Below are 25,834 nucleotides of genomic sequence, written 5' to 3'. Positions count from 1 at the left end.
AAATAAAAAAAAAAAAAGTATGGTACAAAATAAAATACAGAACATGTAATTTCTATTATTTGGGATATAAAAATTTTTATAACAAAGTACAGTACTGAAGAAAATTTAAAATTATGGTTTATTTAATGACACTCGCAACTGCCAAGGTTATATCAGTGTCGCCGGTGTGCCGGAATTTTGTCCCGCAGGAGTTTTTACATGCCACTAAATCTAGTGACATGAGCCTGTCGCAGTTAAGCACACTTAAATGCCATCGACCTGGGCCAGGATCGAACCCGCAACCTCAGATACAGAAGGCCAGCACTATACCAACTGTGGCACTCAGGGTGACCCGAATACTGAAGATAAAGATTCAAAGCGAATATAAGTAAAATAAACAGTGAAGTTTTATAAAGTAATTATACCCTCTTAATGACAAAGCTCAGACGTGGGTATAAACATCACAATATTCAGCACTAAAACAGCTGAAACGCGACTTTTGAAATAGATTGTTGGTTATTCATTAAAAGGTCATAAACGTATACAAGATATTCAAAATAGCTGCATTAAATAGTTTAAATTCTATTATTAATACTGATGAAAGAAATGGAAAAAAGGATTAATAAACCATACACATTTCATTTTATTTTCATAAAAATATTCAGTCATATACAAATCTGTACAAAATAACAGCAAACCATAACATTATGTCACATTGTCAAATTTTAAATCGTAAAAAATACGAAGTTATGAGTAAATTAGCTACAAAACAATATTCGTAAATCATGATTGATGCTGCAAACACTTGTGCATATAAATAATTAAAAAATTTATATTACGTTTCACTGTCACTCAAGTTTCTAGCAGCAAATCAAGTGGATCCAGGTTCAATACCCAGGAAAAAGTGAAGATATATCTCTCTCTTTCTCACACACACACATACATAGGCACTGAATCTCTATTCCTTGTTAATTCATAATTCGTAAAGCAGGAGGTACAGAATAGTTCAAACTTTTGAAAGTAGATTGTTATTTTTATTTTTATTATTATTATTATTATTATTGTTTGAAATTCCAAAATGTACAAACTTACCTGAAATTGTACTTTTGAGTTTATCAGATATAATAGTTACTTAAGTCAAACTTTGTAACTTAATTAAGCATATAATAATTCTTTTTTCAGAAATCCCAAAATTACTGAAGTCAAGAGATTTCTTGTTGCTGAATACAAGTGTGTTGTCAAAATCGCGCCCTCATTACTTGAGGGTTGCATATTTCATACTTCATTTGTTTACAGCCATGCGTTATATACATCTCTTTTCAACTTTTAATAGAAAATTTTGAAAATAAACTCCACCTAAGAATACAATTTCACTTTCCTACAATAGAGAGGAAATAACTTATGCAGACCTTTCAAAATTTACCTATACCAAAAATATATAAGAAAAAAATATTTCCTTTTAACGGGAATATGAAAACAGCCTTTCTTAAAATACACAAGGAGAAATTATTGATACGTTTTATTTCGAAGATAAGTATTTGTTTTATCACTTAGTATGAAATACTGGTTCAAAGCTTAGAAAATGTTGGTGGAGGACTCTTGGTGGCCTGCGCCATGGCGGCATTCATGAAATCTTCACTCTGAAGCATCGTCATGTTCCAGAGGCGCTGCAATAATACAAAATTAAATTAAAATCCACTTCAAATCAGCAGGAGGTCGATCTTGTCAGGTGACTCATTTACTGAGGACATAGACAATACAACTGGAACACTTTCATCTGTGTACAGTCATTAAAAAACCTTGTCATTAGTAGAGTCCGAATTTTTATGTAATTATATAAACATCTTTGGGTTGTCCAAGGAAGAGGTGGCATGAAAACACCAGTGTTCATTCAGACCATAACAGTTTTTCAAGGACTAATATGTGCAAGGATGATGATGATGATGATAACATATTTTTCCTACAGAATATATCTGCCTGAAAACTAAAAATGTTGGCGAATTAGGCTACTAAGACTAATATTATTAATTTTGATGCTACATATTTTTACATAAAGTTAACATCCATGCCAAATGTCGTTTATTTAAAAGCCTTGTAAAGAAAATTATCGATATTTCAGTATAAAATAGAATGAAGTTACAAAAATATTTATACAATTGTAAACTCAAAGTTATCACTAAATACTGGAATACGTATTTCAGCATTCAACCACTCAAATGTAATCTGGTATTTGCCTGCTAATCCTGCTGTCTTGCATTTGATTTTAAAAAAATCCTAGGCGACTGACAGGTCTTGCAACATCATGATCTCATGTCACTCCATCACCTGAGCCAGATCCTCAGCAGAGAAACGCGGAACTCTCCACAAGACATTGTTGTCAGCTACATCCATATGCTTATTGTGCGCCAGTAACCTCATGCGATGTCAAGAGATCATTTTAGGTGTATAAGAACATATTGTCCAATCGCTGATGGAACTTAACTCTTGAAAATACGAAGAAATATCTAGTACACATTGTCATTTATATCTTGATTAACTTTAGAATTGCACTAAAACTATATCGTGACCAGATGACCAGATTATTCTAGATATTTTGTGGTTCTCGTGTAATTCCCCCCCCCCTCCTCGATTTTTTGCCTCGTAATTTTTAGAAAAAGAAGTGGGGTAAGGGGAGAACTAAATAAGTAGTTACAGTAAGTCGAGAATTGAAGAAAAATACAGTTATTTGAATTTTTCCCAGCACAGTTATTTTTACAATTTGAACTTTTCCCATCACCACGTCATTCTCTGTAGCATGTATTGCACATGTTGATTCACTCAACTGAAAATGAATGCTTTGTAACCTAGCTTCACATATACAGGGTGTATCAAAAATACGTGTACAAACTTCAGGCATGGGTTCCTTACACCAAAAGAAGGAAAAAAGTTCATATGAACATATGTCCCATAATCCTTTGTTTCCCCGTTAGGAACTGTTCAACACATTGGTACACTCATAATGTGCCAACACACAAAACTCATAACCAATGCTCGAAATGTCCTCCTCTTGCTTCTAGACATGCATGCACTCGTCGAATCATGGACTGTCGCACCCTTTCAAATACTCCGGGATGATGTCGAATGGTTTTGCAGGCTTCCGTGACACGTTGATGAAGAGTTTCTTGATCCGGGATGTCTGCTCCATAAAACAATTGTTTAAGGTGCCCCCAAAGATAAAAATCCAAAGGATTGAGGTCGGGAGAACGTGCTGGCCATTGAACTGGTCCTCCTCTGCCTATCCATCTGTCATGGTAGACACCAGTCAGTGTATCTCGAACAAGGCGACTAAAATGTGCTGGAGCCCCATCATGCATGAACCACATGTTTTGTCTTATGTTCAGAGGCACATCTTCGTGCAGTAATTCTGGAAGAGTGTTTTGGATAAAGTCCCTGTAGATAGCACCTGTAAGACGTGCTGGTAGAACGTATGGACCTACCAGACAGTCACCTACAATTCCAGCCCACACATTAATCCTAAATTGTTGCTGATGTCTAGCCTGAAATACAGCACGAGGATTACGATCTGCCCATACGTGTTCATTGTGGAAATTGGTAATTCCATCTCTCGCAAACGTTGCCTCATCTGTAAACAAAACTGATGAGACAAACAATGGATTGGCTATTTGTGCTAGAAACCATCAGCAAAAGTTCTCCCGTGGTGGATAATCGGCAGGCGAAAGGCCCTGCACACGTTGCATATGATACAGATACAAGAGCTGCTCGTGAAGTACCCTCCATGCTGTGCTGTGTGATGTACCAGTTGCCACAGCCAATTGTCTTGTACTGATGCCTGGATCGTCGTCGGCACAGTGTAAAATGTCTTCTTCGAGGTTCGGCGTACGAACAATTCTTGGTCTTCCTCGATCACCAGTCTGTGATGCAACGGTTCCTGTCTCAGCAACGCGACAATACACAGCAACAAAGGTTTGATGATTCGGTTGTCTTCGGTCTGGAAACGCCATCTGATACAGCCGTACACCCTCGCGTCCATTACCATTCGCGCGACCATACATAAAAATGATGTCAGCCTGCTCACGAAATGAATATCGTCCTGCCATGGTTGAACGAAACACGTTAACTCACTCCACGTTCACAATTGCAACGTTGAAGACAGACTAATGACAAATGACACATGTAAACAAGTCTCCATGGCAACACTTCGCCATCTGCAGTCCATTTCTGATACAACGAGTCACAGCCTTCTATGAATGAGTGCATAAAGAAATGAAGTTTTGAGGTTGGACCTCGAAGGCCGTTGAACGCAAACTTTTAGTAATAAATGAATAACGGGAAAACAAAGGATTATGGGACATATGTTCATATGAACTTTTTTCCTTCTTTTGGTGTAAGGAACCCATGCCTGAAGTTTGTACACATATTTTTGATACACCCTGTATAAGTAACATGTATAAATAAGGAATAAATATTTATCTTTAGTCAATATGAATTTGTTGCTGAAACAAAAAAGTTGGAAGCAAATAATAGCCTTTCCCATACAACACAACAAGGAGAAGATAAAAGACCAATATGTGCTGTATACACAGAGAGTTCCTATGAAGACTGTAACCTGCGTGAAACAGATCATGTGATGGGATCCATTGAAAGGATATTGATTTTTGTCTATTGAGGAGTTTTAGTATTTCCCTTATTTTTCTTTTATAGTTTTGGATGCAGGCTGGGTATCTGAAGTCATGGATTGGCTTGCTGCTTGTGAGTCAACCAGAATTACTGCTTTATGAAAGGCTTTAAGCCTGAGCATAAGTTGCTGTAATGCTATGTTTATTGTTTTTGTTTCTCCATCGAGATTGTTGTTAAATATTCACATATGTAATAAAAATATAATTATCCATCGATGCCAGGTCTTTGAATATTATTTACTCTAATTAAAGATATAATAACAATGTTATACTGCGTGTTCAGTTCAAAGTGTGTCATGGCTCACTGTATGCCGTCATGTGGCCAGCCGATGAGCCTAGTGAATTCAATCTTCCTACACTTCCACAGAGGTGTATTACTTATGTGCCAGAGAAGTTGCCTAGCAAGTACGGCGTTCATTCTGAAGAGTACTTACTGATAAGTACGGTAACGCCTGTAGTAGCAGGAGAACTGTTTGAAAACACGTACTGAGGTGAGTTTTTTCTTACTGTCGAGATATGGGCAGAGGGTTAAGACGATTACTTACGTATTTGTTGACATTAACTTGGACGGTCAACATGGACACGGAGCATTTGATTTGTATTGTAGAATGTTGCCGTACGCAACCGATAATAACAAATACCCTGCGTACGACTTGCCCGCGCAAAACACAGTTCGAAAGAGATTACAGTAGCACACAGACTTTACAGACAGCCATCTGTTGCTACGATGTTCAAGTTATACCGTACAAGTTCTCAAGTCCAGATTGAACGCCTTCATTAATAGGCAACTTCTCTGACATAAAATCTGAAACTCGCTTCAAATCGCTGATTCACAACAGTGACGTCATGACACTTTGAAATGAACACCCAGTACAGAATCTCAAGTACTTACAATATGATCTAGCCCTTCCTGTATCGTATGATCCTTTGAGTATACCATACTTATTTTTGATCCCTGAACTGCAAGTGGACTCTTAGATGCTATTTCTTTTGCCATCTCCAGTGCTCCTTGCAGCATACTAAATAGAAATAGTAAAATAAAGTTAATATATGGTGTAACTCAGAACTTTCATTATTTGTACTAGTTGCGTAGGATATTGATGTACCTTTCTTTGTCATCAAACACTCTGCTGACAAGCCCACACTCTTTAGCTTCAGTAGCCATCATTTTTCTGGCCGTGAATGCCAATTCCCGGGCAAGACTTTCACTTCCAATTACCCGAGGCAGTCTTTGCAGTGTGCCCACATCTGCCGCCATTCCTGTGTGGAAAAATGAAAAATAAATTACGATATCCTACAAAGCAAGATTCATTTGCTCCACCCATTATGGACACATATTTTAAAGATTAATGAAAATGCAAATATGATAAATTCTTATTAGTGTTGGAATGCCAATACATACATATCTATCATAATATTTACCAATTATTCTTTTGACAGAAGCTGTGAAATATACACATACCTACCTATATCAACTTCTTTGACTTGAAACCATGCATCGCTTGTGCACAATCTAATATCGGCTACAGTGATCAGGTCCACTGCACCACCAATACAGGCACTATGGATTGCACTTATTACAGGTTTAGGACACTGGAAGAAAAGGCACAAGCAAACAATTACGTTGTTTGTCTTCATAATACACCAATATTAGTAAAATGAAGGCAACAAAAATAATTGTAATGATGCTATAAAAATCTACATTTTTACAGAAATGTTCAATATCCCAGATAAACAGATAAATATATTTTTACATCCCATTTTTTTGTATTAGAAGTTTGGGATTAAAAAACTTCATTCTAATTTATAATTATAAAGGATATTATTTTCCAGTTAGCAGCTTTCAACGACATAAGAAAAACTGTTAAATGAATGAATCAATCAATCAATGATTAACCAATGAATCCATGAATAAAGAAATGACTGAAGAAAAAAATGAATAAATAAATAATGAAATGAATCCATAAATAAGGAAATGAATAAATACATAAATAAATATATGATGATATGATATATATTTCGTCACAGCACTTCTTTACATAAATAAATAGAGAAATAAACGAATAAATAATGACATGTATAAAGAAATGAATAAATAAAGAAAAAAAATCAATAAATGAATGAATTAATAAATACGGAAATATATTAAAATAAATAAATAAAGAAAAAATAAATAAATAAAAATAAATAATTAAAGAAATGAATAAATACATAAAGAAAGAAATAATAAATAAACAAGGAAATGAATGAATAAAGAAAGAAAGAAAGAATAAATGAGGAAATTAATACATAAATAAAGAAAACATCAATAAATAAATAAATAGATAAATAAATAAGGAAATGAATGAATAAATGCGAAAATGAATAAATAAATAAATATATAAGGAAATTAAGACATAAATAAAGGAAAGAATCAATAAATGGATGGATGGATGGATCGATAGATAGACAGACAGAGACAGACAGACAGACAGACAGAGACAGACAGCCAGAGACAGACAGAGACAGACAGACAGAGACAGACAGACAGACAGACAGACAGACAGACAGACAGACAGACAGACAGATATAGATATAGATATAGATATAGATATAGATATAGATATAGATATAGATATAGATATAGATATAGATATAGATAGATAGATAGATAGATAGATAGATAGATAGATAGATAGATAGATAGATAGATAGATAGATAGATAGATAGATAGATAGATAGATAGATAGATAGATAGATAGATAGATAGATAGATAGATAGATAGATAGATAGATAGATAGATAGATAGATAGATAGATAGATAGATAGATAGATAGATAGATAGATAGATAGATAGATAGATAGATAGATAGATAGATAGATAGATAGATAGATAGATAGATAGATAGATAGATAGATAGATAGATAGATAGATAGATAGATAGATAGATAGATAGATAGATAGATAGATAGATAGATAGATAGATAGATAGATAGATAGATAGATAGATAGATAGATAGATAGATAGATAGATAGATAGATAGATAGATAGATAGATAGATAGATAGATAGATAGATAGATAGATAGATAGATAGATAGATAGATAGATAGATAGATAGATAGATAGATAGATAGATAGATAGATAGATAGATAGATAGATAGATAGATAGATAGATAGATAGATAGATAGATAGATAGATAGATAGATAGATAGATAGATAGATAGATAGATAGATAGATAGATAGATAGATAGATAGATAGATAGATAGATAGATAGATAGATAGATAGATAGATAGATAGATAGATAGATAGATAGATAGATAGATAGATAGATAGATAGATAGATAGATAGATAGATAGATAGATAGATAGATAGATAGATAGATAGATAGATAGATAGATAGATAGATAGATAGATAGATAGATAGATAGATAGATAGATAGATAGATAGATAGATAGATAGATAGATAGATAGATAGATAGATAGATAGATAGATAGATAGATAGATAGATAGATAGATAGATAGATAGATAGATAGATAGATAGATAGATAGATAGATAGATAGATAGATAGATAGATAGATAGATAGATAGATAGATAGATAGATAGATAGATAGATAGATAGATAGATAGATAGATAGATAGATAGATAGATAGATAGATAGATAGATAGATAGATAGATAGATAGATAGATAGATAGATAGATAGATAGATAGATAGATAGATAGATAGATAGATAGATAGATAGATAGATAGATAGATAGATAGATAGATAGATATAGATAGATAGATAGATAGATAGATAGATAGATAGATAGATAGATAGATAGATAGATAGATAGATAGATAGATAGATAGATAGATAGATAGATAGATAGATAGATAGATAGATAGATAGATAGATAGATAGATAGATAGATAGATAGATAGATAGATAGATAGATAGATAGATAGATAGATAGATAGATAGATAGATAGATAGATAGATAGATAGATAGATAGATAGATAGATAGATAGATAGATAGATAGATAGATAGATAGATAGATAGATAGATAGATAGATAGATAGATAGATAGATAGATAGATAGATAGATAGATAGATAGATAGATAGATAGATAGATAGATAGATAGATAGATAGATAGATAGATAGATAGATAGATAGATAGATAGATAGATAGATAGATAGATAGATAGATAGATAGATAGATAGATAGATAGATAGATAGATAGATAGATAGATAGATAGATAGATAGATAGATAGATAGATAGATAGATAGATAGATAGATAGATAGATAGATAGATAGATAGATAGATAGATAGATAGATAGATAGATAGATAGATAGATAGATAGATAGATAGATAGATAGATAGATAGATAGATAGATAGATAGATAGATAGATAGATAGATAGATAGATAGATAGATAGATAGATAGATAGATAGATAGATAGATAGATAGATAGATAGATAGATAGATAGATAGATAGATAGATAGATAGATAGATAGATAGATAGATAGATAGATAGATAGATAGATAGATAGATAGATAGATAGATAGATAGATAGATAGATAGATAGATAGATAGATAGATAGATAGATAGATAGATAGATAGATAGATAGATAGATAGATAGATAGATAGATAGATAGATAGATAGATAGATAGATAGATAGATAGATAGATAGATAGATAGATAGATAGATAGATAGATAGATAGATAGATAGATAGATAGATAGATAGATAGATAGATAGATAGATAGATAGATAGATAGATAGATAGATAGATAGATAGATAGATAGATAGATAGATAGATAGATAGATAGATAGATAGATAGATAGATAGATAGATAGATAGATAGATAGATAGATAGATAGATAGATAGATAGATAGATAGATAGATAGATAGATAGATAGATAGATAGATAGATAGATAGATAGATAGATAGATAGATAGATAGATAGATAGATAGATAGATAGATAGATAGATAGATAGATAGATAGATAGATAGATAGATAGATAGATAGATAGATAGATAGATAGATAGATAGATAGATAGATAGATAGATAGATAGATAGATAGATAGATAGATAGATAGATAGATAGATAGATAGATAGATAGATAGATAGATAGATAGATAGATAGATAGATAGATAGATAGATAGATAGATAGATAGATAGATAGATAGATAGATAGATAGATAGATAGATAGATAGATAGATAGATAGATAGATAGATAGATAGATAGATAGATAGATAGATAGATAGATAGATAGATAGATAGATAGATAGATAGATAGATAGATAGATAGATAGATAGATAGATAGATAGATAGATAGATAGATAGATAGATAGATAGATAGATAGATAGATAGATAGATAGATAGATAGATAGATAGATAGATAGATAGATAGATAGATAGATAGATAGATAGATAGATAGATAGATAGATAGATAGATAGATAGATAGATAGATAGATAGATAGATAGATAGATAGATAGATAGATAGATAGATAGATAGATAGATAGATAGATAGATAGATAGATAGATAGATAGATAGATAGATAGATAGATAGATAGATAGATAGATAGATAGATAGATAGATAGATAGATAGATAGATAGATAGATAGATAGATAGATAGATAGATAGATAGATAGATAGATAGATAGATAGATAGATAGATAGATAGATAGATAGATAGATAGATAGATAGATAGATAGATAGATAGATAGATAGATAGATAGATAGATAGATAGATAGATAGATAGATAGATAGATAGATAGATAGATAGATAGATAGATAGATAGATAGATAGATAGATAGATAGATAGATAGATAGATAGATAGATAGATAGATAGATAGATAGATAGATAGATAGATAGATAGATAGATAGATAGATAGATAGATAGATAGATAGATAGATAGATAGATAGATAGATAGATAGATAGATAGATAGATAGATAGATAGATAGATAGATAGATAGATAGATAGATAGATAGATAGATAGATAGATAGATAGATAGATAGATAGATAGATAGATAGATAGATAGATAGATAGATAGATAGATAGATAGATAGATAGATAGATAGATAGATAGATAGATAGATAGATAGATAGATAGATAGATAGATAGATAGATAGATAGATAGATAGATAGATAGATAGATAGATAGATAGATAGATAGATAGATAGATAGATAGATAGATAGATAGATAGATAGATAGATAGATAGATAGATAGATAGATAGATAGATAGATAGATAGATAGATAGATAGATAGATAGATAGATAGATAGATAGATAGATAGATAGATAGATAGATAGATAGATAGATAGATAGATAGATAGATAGATAGATAGATAGATAGATAGATAGATAGATAGATAGATAGATAGATAGATAGATAGATAGATAGATAGATAGATAGATAGATAGATAGATAGATAGATAGATAGATAGATAGATAGATAGATAGATAGATAGATAGATAGATAGATAGATAGATAGATAGATAGATAGATAGATAGATAGATAGATAGATAGATAGATAGATAGATAGATAGATAGATAGATAGATAGATAGATAGATAGATAGATAGATAGATAGATAGATAGATAGATAGATAGATAGATAGATAGATAGATAGATAGATAGATAGATAGATAGATAGATAGATAGATAGATAGATAGATAGATAGATAGATAGATAGATAGATAGATAGATAGATAGATAGATAGATAGATAGATAGATAGATAGATAGATAGATAGATAGATAGATAGATAGATAGATAGATAGATAGATAGATAGATAGATAGATAGATAGATAGATAGATAGATAGATAGATAGATAGATAGATAGATAGATAGATAGATAGATAGATAGATAGATAGATAGATAGATAGATAGATAGATAGATAGATAGATAGATAGATAGATAGATAGATAGATAGATAGATAGATAGATAGATAGATAGATAGATAGATAGATAGATAGATAGATAGATAGATAGATAGATAGATAGATAGATAGATAGATAGATAGATAGATAGATAGATAGATAGATAGATAGATAGATAGATAGATAGATAGATAGATAGATAGATAGATAGATAGATAGATAGATAGATAGATAGATAGATAGATAGATAGATAGATAGATAGATAGATAGATAGATAGATAGATAGATAGATAGATAGATAGATAGATAGATAGATAGATAGATAGATAGATAGATAGATAGATAGATAGATAGATAGATAGATAGATAGATAGATAGATAGATAGATAGATAGATAGATAGATAGATAGATAGATAGATAGATAGATAGATAGATAGATAGATAGATAGATAGATAGATAGATAGATAGATAGATAGATAGATAGATAGATAGATAGATAGATAGATAGATAGATAGATAGATAGATAGATAGATAGATAGATAGATAGATAGATAGATAGATAGATAGATAGATAGATAGATAGATAGATAGATAGATAGATAGATAGATAGATAGATAGATAGATAGATAGATAGATAGATAGATAGATAGATAGATAGATAGATAGATAGATAGATAGATAGATAGATAGATAGATAGATAGATAGATAGATAGATAGATAGATAGATAGATAGATAGATAGATAGATAGATAGATAGATAGATAGATAGATAGATAGATAGATAGATAGATAGATAGATAGATAGATAGATAGATAGATAGATAGATAGATAGATAGATAGATAGATAGATAGATAGATAGATAGATAGATAGATAGATAGATAGATAGATAGATAGATAGATAGATAGATAGATAGATAGATAGATAGATAGATAGATAGATAGATAGATAGATAGATAGATAGATAGATAGATAGATAGATAGATAGATAGATAGATAGATAGATAGATAGATAGATAGATAGATAGATAGATAGATAGATAGATAGATAGATAGATAGATAGATAGATAGATAGATAGATAGATAGATAGATAGATAGATAGATAGATAGATAGATAGATAGATAGATAGATAGATAGATAGATAGATAGATAGATAGATAGATAGATAGATAGATAGATAGATAGATAGATAGATAGATAGATAGATAGATAGATAGATAGATAGATAGATAGATAGATAGATAGATAGATAGATAGATAGATAGATAGATAGATAGATAGATAGATAGATAGATAGATAGATAGATAGATAGATAGATAGATAGATAGATAGATAGATAGATAGATAGATAGATAGATAGATAGATAGATAGATAGATAGATAGATAGATAGATAGATAGATAGATAGATAGATAGATAGATAGATAGATAGATAGATAGATAGATAGATAGATAGATAGATAGATAGATAGATAGATAGATAGATAGATAGATAGATAGATAGATAGATAGATAGATAGATAGATAGATAGATAGATAGATAGATAGATAGATAGATAGATAGATAGATAGATAGATAGATAGATAGATAGATAGATAGATAGATAGATAGATAGATAGATAGATAGATAGATAGATAGATAGATAGATAGATAGATAGATAGATAGATAGATAGATAGATAGATAGATAGATAGATAGATAGATAGATAGATAGATAGATAGATAGATAGATAGATAGATAGATAGATAGATAGATAGATAGATAGATAGATAGATAGATAGATAGATAGATAGATAGATAGATAGATAGATAGATAGATAGATAGATAGATAGATAGATAGATAGATAGATAGATAGATAGATAGATAGATAGATAGATAGATAGATAGATAGATAGATAGATAGATAGATAGATAGATAGATAGATAGATAGATAGATAGATAGATAGATAGATAGATAGATAGATAGATAGATAGATAGATAGATAGATAGATAGATAGATAGATAGATAGATAGATAGATAGATAGATAGATAGATAGATAGATAGATAGATAGATAGATAGATAGATAGATAGATAGATAGATAGATAGATAGATAGATAGATAGATAGATAGATAGATAGATAGATAGATAGATAGATAGATAGATAGATAGATAGATAGATAGATAGATAGATAGATAGATAGATAGATAGATAGATAGATAGATAGATAGATAGATAGATAGATAGATAGATAGATAGATAGATAGATAGATAGATAGATAGATAGATAGATAGATAGATAGATAGATAGATAGATAGATAGATAGATAGATAGATAGATAGATAGATAGATAGATAGATAGATAGATAGATAGATAGATAGATAGATAGATAGATAGATAGATAGATAGATAGATAGATAGATAGATAGATAGATAGATAGATAGATAGATAGATAGATAGATAGATAGATAGATAGATAGATAGATAGATAGATAGATAGATAGATAGATAGATAGATAGATAGATAGATAGATAGATAGATAGATAGATAGATAGATAGATAGATAGATAGATAGATAGATAGATAGATAGATAGATAGATAGATAGATAGATAGATAGATAGATAGATAGATAGATAGATAGATAGATAGATAGATAGATAGATAGATAGATAGATAGATAGATAGATAGATAGATAGATAGATAGATAGATAGATAGATAGATAGATAGATAGATAGATAGATAGATAGATAGATAGATAGATAGATAGATAGATAGATAGATAGATAGATAGATAGATAGATAGATAGATAGATAGATAGATAGATAGATAGATAGATAGATAGATAGATAGATAGATAGATAGATAGATAGATAGATAGATAGATAGATAGATAGATAGATAGATAGATAGATAGATAGATAGATAGATAGATAGATAGATAGATAGATAGATAGATAGATAGATAGATAGATAGATAGATAGATAGATAGATAGATAGATAGATAGATAGATAGATAGATAGATAGATAGATAGATAGATAGATAGATAGATAGATAGATAGATAGATAGATAGATAGATAGATAGATAGATAGATAGATAGATAGATAGATAGATAGATAGATAGATAGATAGATAGATAGATAGATAGATAGATAGATAGATAGATAGATAGATAGATAGATAGATAGATAGATAGATAGATAGATAGATAGATAGATAGATAGATAGATAGATAGATAGATAGATAGATAGATAGATAGATAGATAGATAGATAGATAGATAGATAGATAGATAGATAGATAGATAGATAGATAGATAGATAGATAGATAGATAGATAGATAGATAGATAGATAGATAGATAGATAGATAGATAGATAGATAGATAGATAGATAGATAGATAGATAGATAGATAGATAGATAGATAGATAGATAGATAGATAGATAGATAGATAGATAGATAGATAGATAGATAGATAGATAGATAGATAGATAGATAGATAGATAGATAGATAGATAGATAGATAGATAGATAGATAGATAGATAGATAGATAGATAGATAGATAGATAGATAGATAGATAGATAGATAGATAGATAGATAGATAGATAGATAGATAGATAGATAGATAGATAGATAGATAGATAGATAGATAGATAGATAGATAGATAGATAGATAGATAGATAGATAGATAGATAGATAGATAGATAGATAGATAGATAGATAGATAGATAGATAGATAGATAGATAGATAGATAGATAGATAGATAGATAGATAGATAGATAGATAGATAGATAGATAGATAGATAGATAGATAGATAGATAGATAGATAGATAGATAGATAGATAGATAGATAGATAGATAGATAGATAGATAGATAGATAGATAGATAGATAGATAGATAGATAGATAGATAGATAGATAGATAGATAGATAGATAGATAGATAGATAGATAGATAGATAGATAGATAGATAGATAGATAGATAGATAGATAGATAGATAGATAGATAGATAGATAGATAGATAGATAGATAGATAGATAGATAGATAGATAGATAGATAGATAGATAGATAGATAGATAGATAGATAGATAGATAGATAGATAGATAGATAGATAGATAGATAGATAGATAGATAGATAGATAGATAGATAGATAGATAGATAGATAGATAGATAGATAGATAGATAGATAGATAGATAGATAGATAGATAGATAGATAGATAGATAGATAGATAGATAGATAGATAGATAGATAGATAGATAGATAGATAGATAGATAGATAGATAGATAGATAGATAGATAGATAGATAGATAGATAGATAGATAGATAGATAGATAGATAGATAGATAGATAGATAGATAGATAGATAGATAGATAGATAGATAGATAGATAGATAGATAGATAGATAGATAGATAGATAGATAGATAGATAGATAGATAGATAGATAGATAGATAGATAGATAGATAGATAGATAGATAGATAGATAGATAGATAGATAGATAGATAGATAGATAGATAGATAGATAGATAGATAGATAGATAGATAGATAGATAGATAGATAGATAGATAGATAGATAGATAGATAGATAGATAGATAGATAGATAGATAGATAGATAGATAGATAGATAGATAGATAGATAGATAGATAGATAGATAGATAGATAGATAGATAGATAGATAGATAGATAGATAGATAGATAGATAGATAGATAGATAGATAGATAGATAGATAGATAGATAGATAGATAGATAGATAGATAGATAGATAGATAGATAGATAGATAGATAGATAGATAGATAGATAGATAGATAGATAGATAGATAGATAGATAGATAGATAGATAGATAGATAGATAGATAGATAGATAGATAGATAGATAGATAGATAGATAGATAGATAGATAGATAGATAGATAGATAGATAGATAGATAGATAGATAGATAGATAGATAGATAGATAGATAGATAGATAGATAGATAGATAGATAGATAGATAGATAGATAGATAGATAGATAGATAGATAGATAGATAGATAGATAGATAGATAGATAGATAGATAGATAGATAGATAGATAGATAGATAGATAGATAGATAGATAGATAGATAGATAGATAGATAGATAGATAGATAGATAGATAGATAGATAGATAGATAGATAGATAGATAGATAGATAGATAGATAGATAGATAGATAGATAGATAGATAGATAGATAGATAGATAGATAGATAGATAGATAGATAGATAGATAGATAGATAGATAGATAGATAGATAGATAGATAGATAGATAGATAGATAGATAGATAGATAGATAGATAGATAGATAGATAGATAGATAGATAGATAGATAGATAGATAGATAGATAGATAGATAGATAGATAGATAGATAGATAGATAGATAGATAGATAGATAGATAGATAGATAGATAGATAGATAGATAGATAGATAGATAGATAGATAGATAGATAGATAGATAGATAGATAGATAGATAGATAGATAGATAGATAGATAGATAGATAGATAGATAGATAGATAGATAGATAGATAGATAGATAGATAGATAGATAGATAGATAGATAGATAGATAGATAGATAGATAGATAGATAGATAGATAGATAGATAGATAGATAGATAGATAGATAGATAGATAGATAGATAGATAGATAGATAGATAGATAGATAGATAGATAGATAGATAGATAGATAGATAGATAGATAGATAGATAGATAGATAGATAGATAGATAGATAGATAGATAGATAGATAGATAGATAGATAGATAGATAGATAGATAGATAGATAGATAGATAGATAGATAGATAGATAGATAGATAGATAGATAGATAGATAGATAGATAGATAGATAGATAGATAGATAGATAGATAGATAGATAGATAGATAGATAGATAGATAGATAGATAGATAGATAGATAGATAGATAGATAGATAGATAGATAGATAGATAGATAGATAGATAGATAGATAGATAGATAGATAGATAGATAGATAGATAGATAGATAGATAGATAGATAGATAGATAGATAGATAGATAGATAGATAGATAGATAGATAGATAGATAGATAGATAGATAGATAGATAGATAGATAGATAGATAGATAGATAGATAGATAGATAGATAGATAGATAGATAGATAGATAGATAGATAGATAGATAGATAGATAGATAGATAGATAGATAGATAGATAGATAGATAGATAGATAGATAGATAGATAGATAGATAGATAGATAGATAGATAGATAGATAGATAGATAGATAGATAGATAGATAGATAGATAGATAGATAGATAGATAGATAGATAGATAGATAGATAGATAGATAGATAGATAGATAGATAGATAGATAGATAGATAGATAGATAGATAGATAGATAGATAGATAGATAGATAGATAGATAGATAGATAGATAGATAGATAGATAGATAGATAGATAGATAGATAGATAGATAGATAGATAGATAGATAGATAGATAGATAGATAGATAGATAGATAGATAGATAGATAGATAGATAGATAGATAGATAGATAGATAGATAGATAGATAGATAGATAGATAGATAGATAGATAGATAGATAGATAGATAGATAGATAGATAGATAGATAGATAGATAGATAGATAGATAGATAGATAGATAGATAGATAGATAGATAGATAGATAGATAGATAGATAGATAGATAGATAGATAGATAGATAGATAGATAGATAGATAGATAGATAGATAGATAGATAGATAGATAGATAGATAGATAGATAGATAGATAGATAGATAGATAGATAGATAGATAGATAGATAGATAGATAGATAGATAGATAGATAGATAGATAGATAGATAGATAGATAGATAGATAGATAGATAGATAGATAGATAGATAGATAGATAGATAGATAGATAGATAGATAGATAGATAGATAGATAGATAGATAGATAGATAGATAGATAGATAGATAGATAGATAGATAGATAGATAGATAGATAGATAGATAGATAGATAGATAGATAGATAGATAGATAGATAGATAGATAGATAGATAGATAGATAGATAGATAGATAGATAGATAGATAGATAGATAGATAGATAGATAGATAGATAGATAGATAGATAGATAGATAGATAGATAGATAGATAGATAGATAGATAGATAGATAGATAGATAGATAGATAGATAGATAGAGATATAGATAGATAGATAGATAGATAGATAGATAGATAGATAGATAGATAGATAGATAGATAGATAGATAGATAGATAGATAGATAGATAGATAGATAGATAGATAGATAGATAGACAGACAGATAGATAAATAATAAACAAATAATTAAATAAATAAGTAAATAAATAAATAAAGAAATGAGTGGAGAAATAGATAAATGAGTAAATGAGAAAGGAATAGATAAATAAAGGAATTAATAAAGAAACGAATAAATAAGGAAGAAATGAATGAATGAATGAATGAATGAATGAATGAATGAATGAATGAATGAAAGAATGAATGAATGAAAGAATGAATGAATAAAAAAATAAATAAATAAACACACACAAGTGCTTGCTAACTGGTTAGAAAATATTATAGGTACACTAGAAATAAAAATTCTTAAATTATATTACAAAATACAGCTGAAAGTTTGCCTGACTGTAGACACGTGTAGGGCATCAATGTCGATCACCAAAATGTTTTCTTTATATTGTAAAATACTGTGAAGTTATATAATGTCAATCCTTTGTGTAAAACTATAACGATTATATAGTGAAAGTTTGATTCTATGATTTAATAAAAAAAAAAAAAAATAAGTTGGCAATCTCAGACTGAAACCAGTGGCAACTTAGCATCAATTCTATATAAATAAAGCTTAAGATACAGATTGTGTATGCTGAGACAATGCCTCGCTAGCTTGAAGGTGCAGCTCCCTACAAACAATTTTATTACATAGTTCTCGGTAAATAAAACCTGGGCAAAAAATGGTACAAAACAGTTGCACTTTATATGGTATTACTGCAAGGGATATGCAATGATTTCAAACTATTTTCTAGAAGAAGTTATATAGGAAATAAGTACATAATAATGTGAAAATTTTCTCTTAAAGTAACTGCCTTGACAGTACTGCGTAAAATATACAGGACGACATGGCTTCCACATTACCTTCTCGAGAGATGATAATGAATCTTGATAGTGTTTAATTTTAGATAACATAACTTTGCATTTCCTGGCTATGTCGTCGTGCTCAGCTAATTGTGAATTAATTTGGGCTGCGTCAAACAAGTCAATGCCTAAGAAACAGAGAAACACTTCTGTTACACAGCAGACATCAGTGCATGATGAATGTAAGCAACAATAACGAGAGAGAGAGAGGGGGGGAGATAGAAAGAAAATGGAGGAGAGAGTTGGTTACATATAAAAGTACATATTTAATTATAAATAGGGTATACATAGCAATGTGACTCTCAAAGCCCATTACATTTGCAGTCGGTGTCAAATGAATAAACAATATTACTGTACCAAATAACAGTTGAACACATAATATTCATGTAATTTTAAATTGAATCATTTAATTACATCTTATAGTGATCTGATGATGCCTAGTAATATAAATGCGAAAACGTTCAGATAAATTTAGCCTATTTGATGGAAGTTTGTCAATAAAACCAAGTGTGAACAAAAATATCACAATAGTTTCTGTCAACTTTATCTACCTCAAAACTAAATATTACTTTTTCAAATGAGTAATAAATCTAACACTTACCAGAGCAAAATATTTTTCCTGCACCTGAAAGTACAATAGCCCTGCAGTCAGGATTATCACCAAGACCTTTGAAACATTCTCCAATTTCTCTGAAAACAAAAGCATTTTAATTTTACATTCATTTATATTTACTCTCAAATACATTATTGATTATTTGTAGCACTTAAAAACGTGGGTACGTGTATTTACTTACGTCCACATAGTATTGTCCATTGCATTCATTTTCTTTGGCCTGTTAAGCTCGACATGGTAGACAAACGGATCCGGTACAGTCACATTCAATGTTTTAAACTGGCCCTCTGCAGCTGTGCTTAGCATTGCTATCTGATACAAGCCATTATTCTCTGAAAGAGTATAAAAAAACATTCTTTAACACCAGATTACAAGCAACAATAATTAAAGAGGTGGTGTGCAACAAGTCACGAAAACAACTGCAGAATTTCAAAAGCAGCATTTTTACAACCTCAGGAAGACACTCCCGAACAGTGGGACAATAGTCATAGGACAGCATAATAGGAGTACTTATTTACTTACTTACAAATGGCTTTTAGAGAACCCGGAGGTTCAGTGCCATCTTCACATAAACCCGCCTTCGGTCACTATCCTGAGCAAGATTAATCCCGCCTCAGCCTCCTCAAAGATCCATTTCCCTCTGGTCTCCCAAATAACACTCTATATGCATTTCTGGATCCACCCATATGTGCTATATGTCTTGTCCATCTCAAATGTCTGGATTTAATACTCCGAAATTATGTCAGGTGAAGAATACAATGTGTGCAGTTCTGGGTTGTGTAACTTTCTCCATTCTCCTGTAACTTCATCCCCCTTAGCCCCAAATATTTTCCTAAGCAACTTATTCTCAAACACCTTAACCTCCGTCCCTCTCTCAAAGTGAGAGTCCAAGTTTCACAACCATACAGACCAACCGGTAATATAACTGTTTTATAAATTCTAACTTTCAGCTTTCTGAGAGCAGACTGGATGACAAAAGCTTCTCGACCGAATAATAACAGATATTTGCCATATTTATGCTGCATTTAATTTCCTCCTGAGTGTCACTTATATTTGTTACTGTTACTCCAAGATATTTGAATTTTTCCACCTCTTCAAAGGATAAATTTCCAATTTTTATATTTCCATTTCGTACAATGTTTTGGTCACGAGACTTTGTCTTTTCGGGATTTATTTCCAAACCTATTATCTCTTTACTTGCTTGAAGTAAAATTCCCGTGTTTTCCCTAATAGTTTGTGCATTTTCTCCTAACATATTCACGTCATCCACATAAACAAGCAGCTGATGTAACCTGTTCAATTTCAAACCCTCTCTGTTATCCTGCACTTTCCTAATGGCATATTCTAGAGCAAAGTTAGAAAGTGAAAGTGGTAGTGCATCTCCTTGCTTTAGTCAGCAGTGAATTGGAAAAGGATCTGACAGAAACTGGCCTATACGGACTCTGCTGTACATTGCACTGAGATATTTAATCGAACTAGTTTCTTGGGAATACCAAATTCAATAAGAATATCATATAAAATTTCTCTCTTAACTGAGTCATATGCCTTTTTGAAATCCATGAATAACTGATGTACTGTGCCCTTATACTCCCATGGATCTCATGGAAAAATAAAACTGAGTGCCATAATTATTACCAGATAGCGGATTTTTGGTCCCGATACTGAACGTCAGATGTACGTCAGTTGCAGGGAGGTCATGGAACTCATTGCAATGCTCCATCTCTACGCCAAGGGACACAATGTCTTGTCGCTGTGTAGGGATCGAAAATCTGCTGTCTGATTATTATAATCAACTTACGTCTCACTGTTGAAGCCAATCTTGCAGCACTCCTCAAGACTGAATGCATTGTAGAGAGATGTTCTTGAAGGTCCTTGGATTTCACTTCTATTCACTCATACAATAAACAGAACCTATTAACACATCAGAAAAACATTTACATAATATCACTACAATTCAAATTTGTTCTTCAATCACATAATTCTCAGCAAGTAAATTAAAATTTCGGTACTAGAAAAAATCTGCAATATGCTAATAATGAAGGCGCGGACATTAGCGGAAGCTGTTGTATCTAGGGACAACTTGTACCTCCGAATATTTGTTTTATTTTTAAGGTTATGTGGTGGAATTTTTGTTTTCGCAGTTGACCACTCTAATTTCATCATTCAATTGTTCTGTGAATGATTTACTTTTTGTTGAAGCAATCTGGAGAGATTTTATTTAAAAAAATCTTTTCTGAACTTAAAACGTAAGTAATTTTCAAATTAATTAAATATTTTTAATTAATTCTTTACATAGGCTACACGATTAAAAACTTAAATCTATATTTTTAAACCCTGTTATTTTAGTTACAAATCCATGTGGTTATTGGCTTGTTTTCGGTACCTCAGTCTTGAAAATTTGCTAACATTTAGTTTACTTATTCCTGATGAACCTAGGGACAGTGTACCTGGGGACAACTATCTTCAGGTGTACCTCGTTATATTTTAAATAATTCTGTAAATAAGTTACTCTTATGAGTAATCAAAAACCGTATTTAAGTTAATAATGACTTTTATAGGGTTTCAGCTTCAGTGGAAATGCCACGCAGCAAATTAAAAATCAAGAGACAAAGCTAAATAATGCTCCTACCAGAAAAAGAACACCGGTAACTCACAATCCTAAAAAAGGAAAGGAAAGTGTTTTAACAGATACGTCAGAGAAAACCGAGATAGAAGAAAAAAAAAAAAGAACGTTGAGTGAGAAGAGAAATATGATGGATAAAGTTCAGAAATGGAAGAAGTTGAAGCCACAAGTTCTGTTTCCAGAAGAGACTCCAGATGAGCTGAGGAATGTGTTAGTGCTAATGATAATGATGATGATGATGTCGTCATTTCAACTGTAAATGACACTGAGTTGATTTGCTCGAGCGAATTTAGAAGAAATAAGAGAAGAAAATTTTGTTCTCATTTGTGTGGCAAGAAAGAGAGACTAATTATAAATTTTTTGTCGATAGAATTTGCAAGAAGATTTGTGGAACAGAATTTGAAGTTCAGTATCTAAAGAAGTTTACTAAATATGACAATTTATTTTTTTTACATGATGAGCAATCAGAAATTTGTTATCTTCCTTCAGAGATATTGTGTTCAAACTTCCCCACCTTCTCAAAGAAAAGTTCAAGCCTAAAGGGCACTAAGAAATATGTTTTCAAAATGTCATTTGAAGGATAAGCTCTTCGATAATAAGAAATTCATTTAATTGGAAAGCCTAATATTGTTTTCTGTCGAGAAAATTGAGAACTATTTTAAAACTTTAAACTTAGCAATATTATCACTATTGTTATTACATTAAACTTAAAGGAAAAACCTATCATTAATAATAATTAGAAAACAGTAAACTATATGTTGTATAATTATAAACTTAATAAAATATTAGTTACATTAATATTATGTTGACCATGTTTCAAGGTACTTCACCCTAATGTACCTAGGGACAGTATGTGGCATTTTAGGAAAATTAAAAAAATCTATACAAAAAATAATTTAATTGAAACCTTATTTTTTTTCTAAAATGTTTTCCACTTCAAAGATACCGTTGTTAATAATAAAAAGTTATAAAAGCTTAGGGCCTATACAAATATTAAACAAATTGAAATTTAAAAAACTGTCCCTAGGTACACTCTTCCAAGGAGGGTTGTAATCCAGCATCAGCTATAAAACTTACAAGGTAGGCAAAGGGAAGCGCTTGAGGCAGGAGACAAGTTTAGATTGCAGTCAAATGTCGATATAATGAACATCACTTTAACGCATTTTTCAGTTCAACAAAAAAATTCGTAATCTCTTTCCGTCTCCTAAAGACGCTATGTTAAATAATTTTATTTATGTACAAACGACAATATTACGTACGAAAATGTCGTTAGAGTGAAAAAAAAATCTCCCTTCATCAAAATATTATTTACTGATTGACTGAACGAATTTATTTTGATTTTCCTTTACGTAACTCCACAAATGCATAGACTGTCATTTAATAAAGGAGTGTTTTTTTCTACATCTGTATATCTAATTAAATAAGTTAGTAGTGATATTCTATAATTAAAATTAACGCTCTATATATATTGTAGTTCACAAATTGTGAGCGGCACGGCATTTCTTTACATTTGCTTGGAGAAGCCAGGTAGGAGTTCAACAGAATAGATGACTCCTCTGATCTTATCTCACTACCCTGATGATGGAACGTATAGTTGTGAAACAGTGGAAATGACAAGTTCCAGGTCACGGCAGAATATCAAAACACCTAATTGTTATTTCTACATTACATTTAGTTTCATATTAAATATTGATTTATGTATGTTATGAAAGGATGTGTTAAAAAATTTACACAGTAGGAAAAAAATGCATAGAGAGTTCTCTTTAAATTATTGTTAAATGTATAAGTGATCAGGGCCAATGCTCAGCTATTTTAGCAGTGAAACCAAGTACTGCAAGATAATCCTATCTTATTGGTCCATACTGTCAATCACAAAATATAAGTTGAACTCTATACCGGTATGATTTTATTTCATATGGTACATATAAAAAAAAAAATGGGCCTACATCATTATTAATTGGCTAAAATCTTCTTCCTTTTCCGCATTATGGTAGAAACGCTCCGAGTCAAAGCCTTTATGGGAGATAAAGTAGCTAATTCATTTTCCCAATTTAACTTGAAACAGTAGCCATGGATGAATATATATATATATATATATATATATATATATATATATATATATATTTACCCATGCTGTAGCACTCAACCCTGTTCTGCTTTGCTATCCCTTAAATATGCATTTGCAATGCGATACAAACTAACCTCTACTGTAGGTCCAGTAGGCTAACTGATTTCACCAATCATTAAAATTTTCTACAGATTTATTTATTTCAGATACCTCTACAAACACGCCCCTTATGTCAAGAATTTGAATCTACAATACTTCCTTCATTTTTTCTCCGCAATAAAAGCAAAACAATGCTTCTTGTTAATACACTTTGTCATTTTTAATTGCATTGTTGTTTACTTCATTTTTGCCTTTACCATTCTTCCAATAAATCGTAAACAAACATAACCTTTACAATTCAACAGGTCCAGCAGTTTAGTTTCTTTTATCTGCCACCTTGCAAATATTCGAAGGATAATTAAGCATCCCGATAAATTATACTATATAATTATGACCTAGACAAGTCAATGATTTAATGTAAACACTCTCTCTCTCTCTCTCTCTCTCTCGTTTATCCTAACATAACTATTCCGAAATATCGACAAATTACACTTACCCCTAATCTTAGGAAACAGCTTCAGGTATTCTGAAATGTTCTATTAAATGTGGTTATTTTATGTATATATACAAGAAGAACATAGCAAACTAAAGCTCGATAAGATAAACAACAGTCAAAACGCTTTATCACTCCGACCTTTGATCCACGA

At 29.9% G+C, this 25,834-nt stretch overlaps 1 protein-coding gene across 1 annotated transcript; it reads right to left on the bottom strand.

Moving 5' to 3' along the window:
* Nucleotides 1-598: 598 nt before the first annotated feature.
* On the bottom strand, nucleotides 599-25,834 carry LOC138706717 (delta(3,5)-Delta(2,4)-dienoyl-CoA isomerase, mitochondrial). The gene is made up of 9 exons (XM_069836332.1): nucleotides 25,684-25,834; nucleotides 22,196-22,308; nucleotides 20,579-20,729; nucleotides 20,386-20,474; nucleotides 19,785-19,912; nucleotides 6,122-6,248; nucleotides 5,762-5,915; nucleotides 5,548-5,674; nucleotides 599-1,646 (listed from the first exon to the last, which is right to left on the bottom strand). Exons 2-9 carry the CDS (start codon nucleotides 22,242-22,244, stop codon nucleotides 1,548-1,550), a joined length of 924 nt encoding a protein of 307 aa, XP_069692433.1. The 5' UTR covers nucleotides 22,245-22,308; nucleotides 25,684-25,834; the 3' UTR covers nucleotides 599-1,547.

Source organism: Periplaneta americana, chromosome 9 (genome assembly GCF_040183065.1).
Source record: "Periplaneta americana isolate PAMFEO1 chromosome 9, P.americana_PAMFEO1_priV1, whole genome shotgun sequence".
Taxonomy (NCBI): Eukaryota; Metazoa; Arthropoda; class Insecta; order Blattodea; family Blattidae; genus Periplaneta; species Periplaneta americana.
The sequence above is the reverse complement of the archived record's forward strand: the minus strand, read 5'-3'. Positions and strand labels throughout refer to the sequence as shown.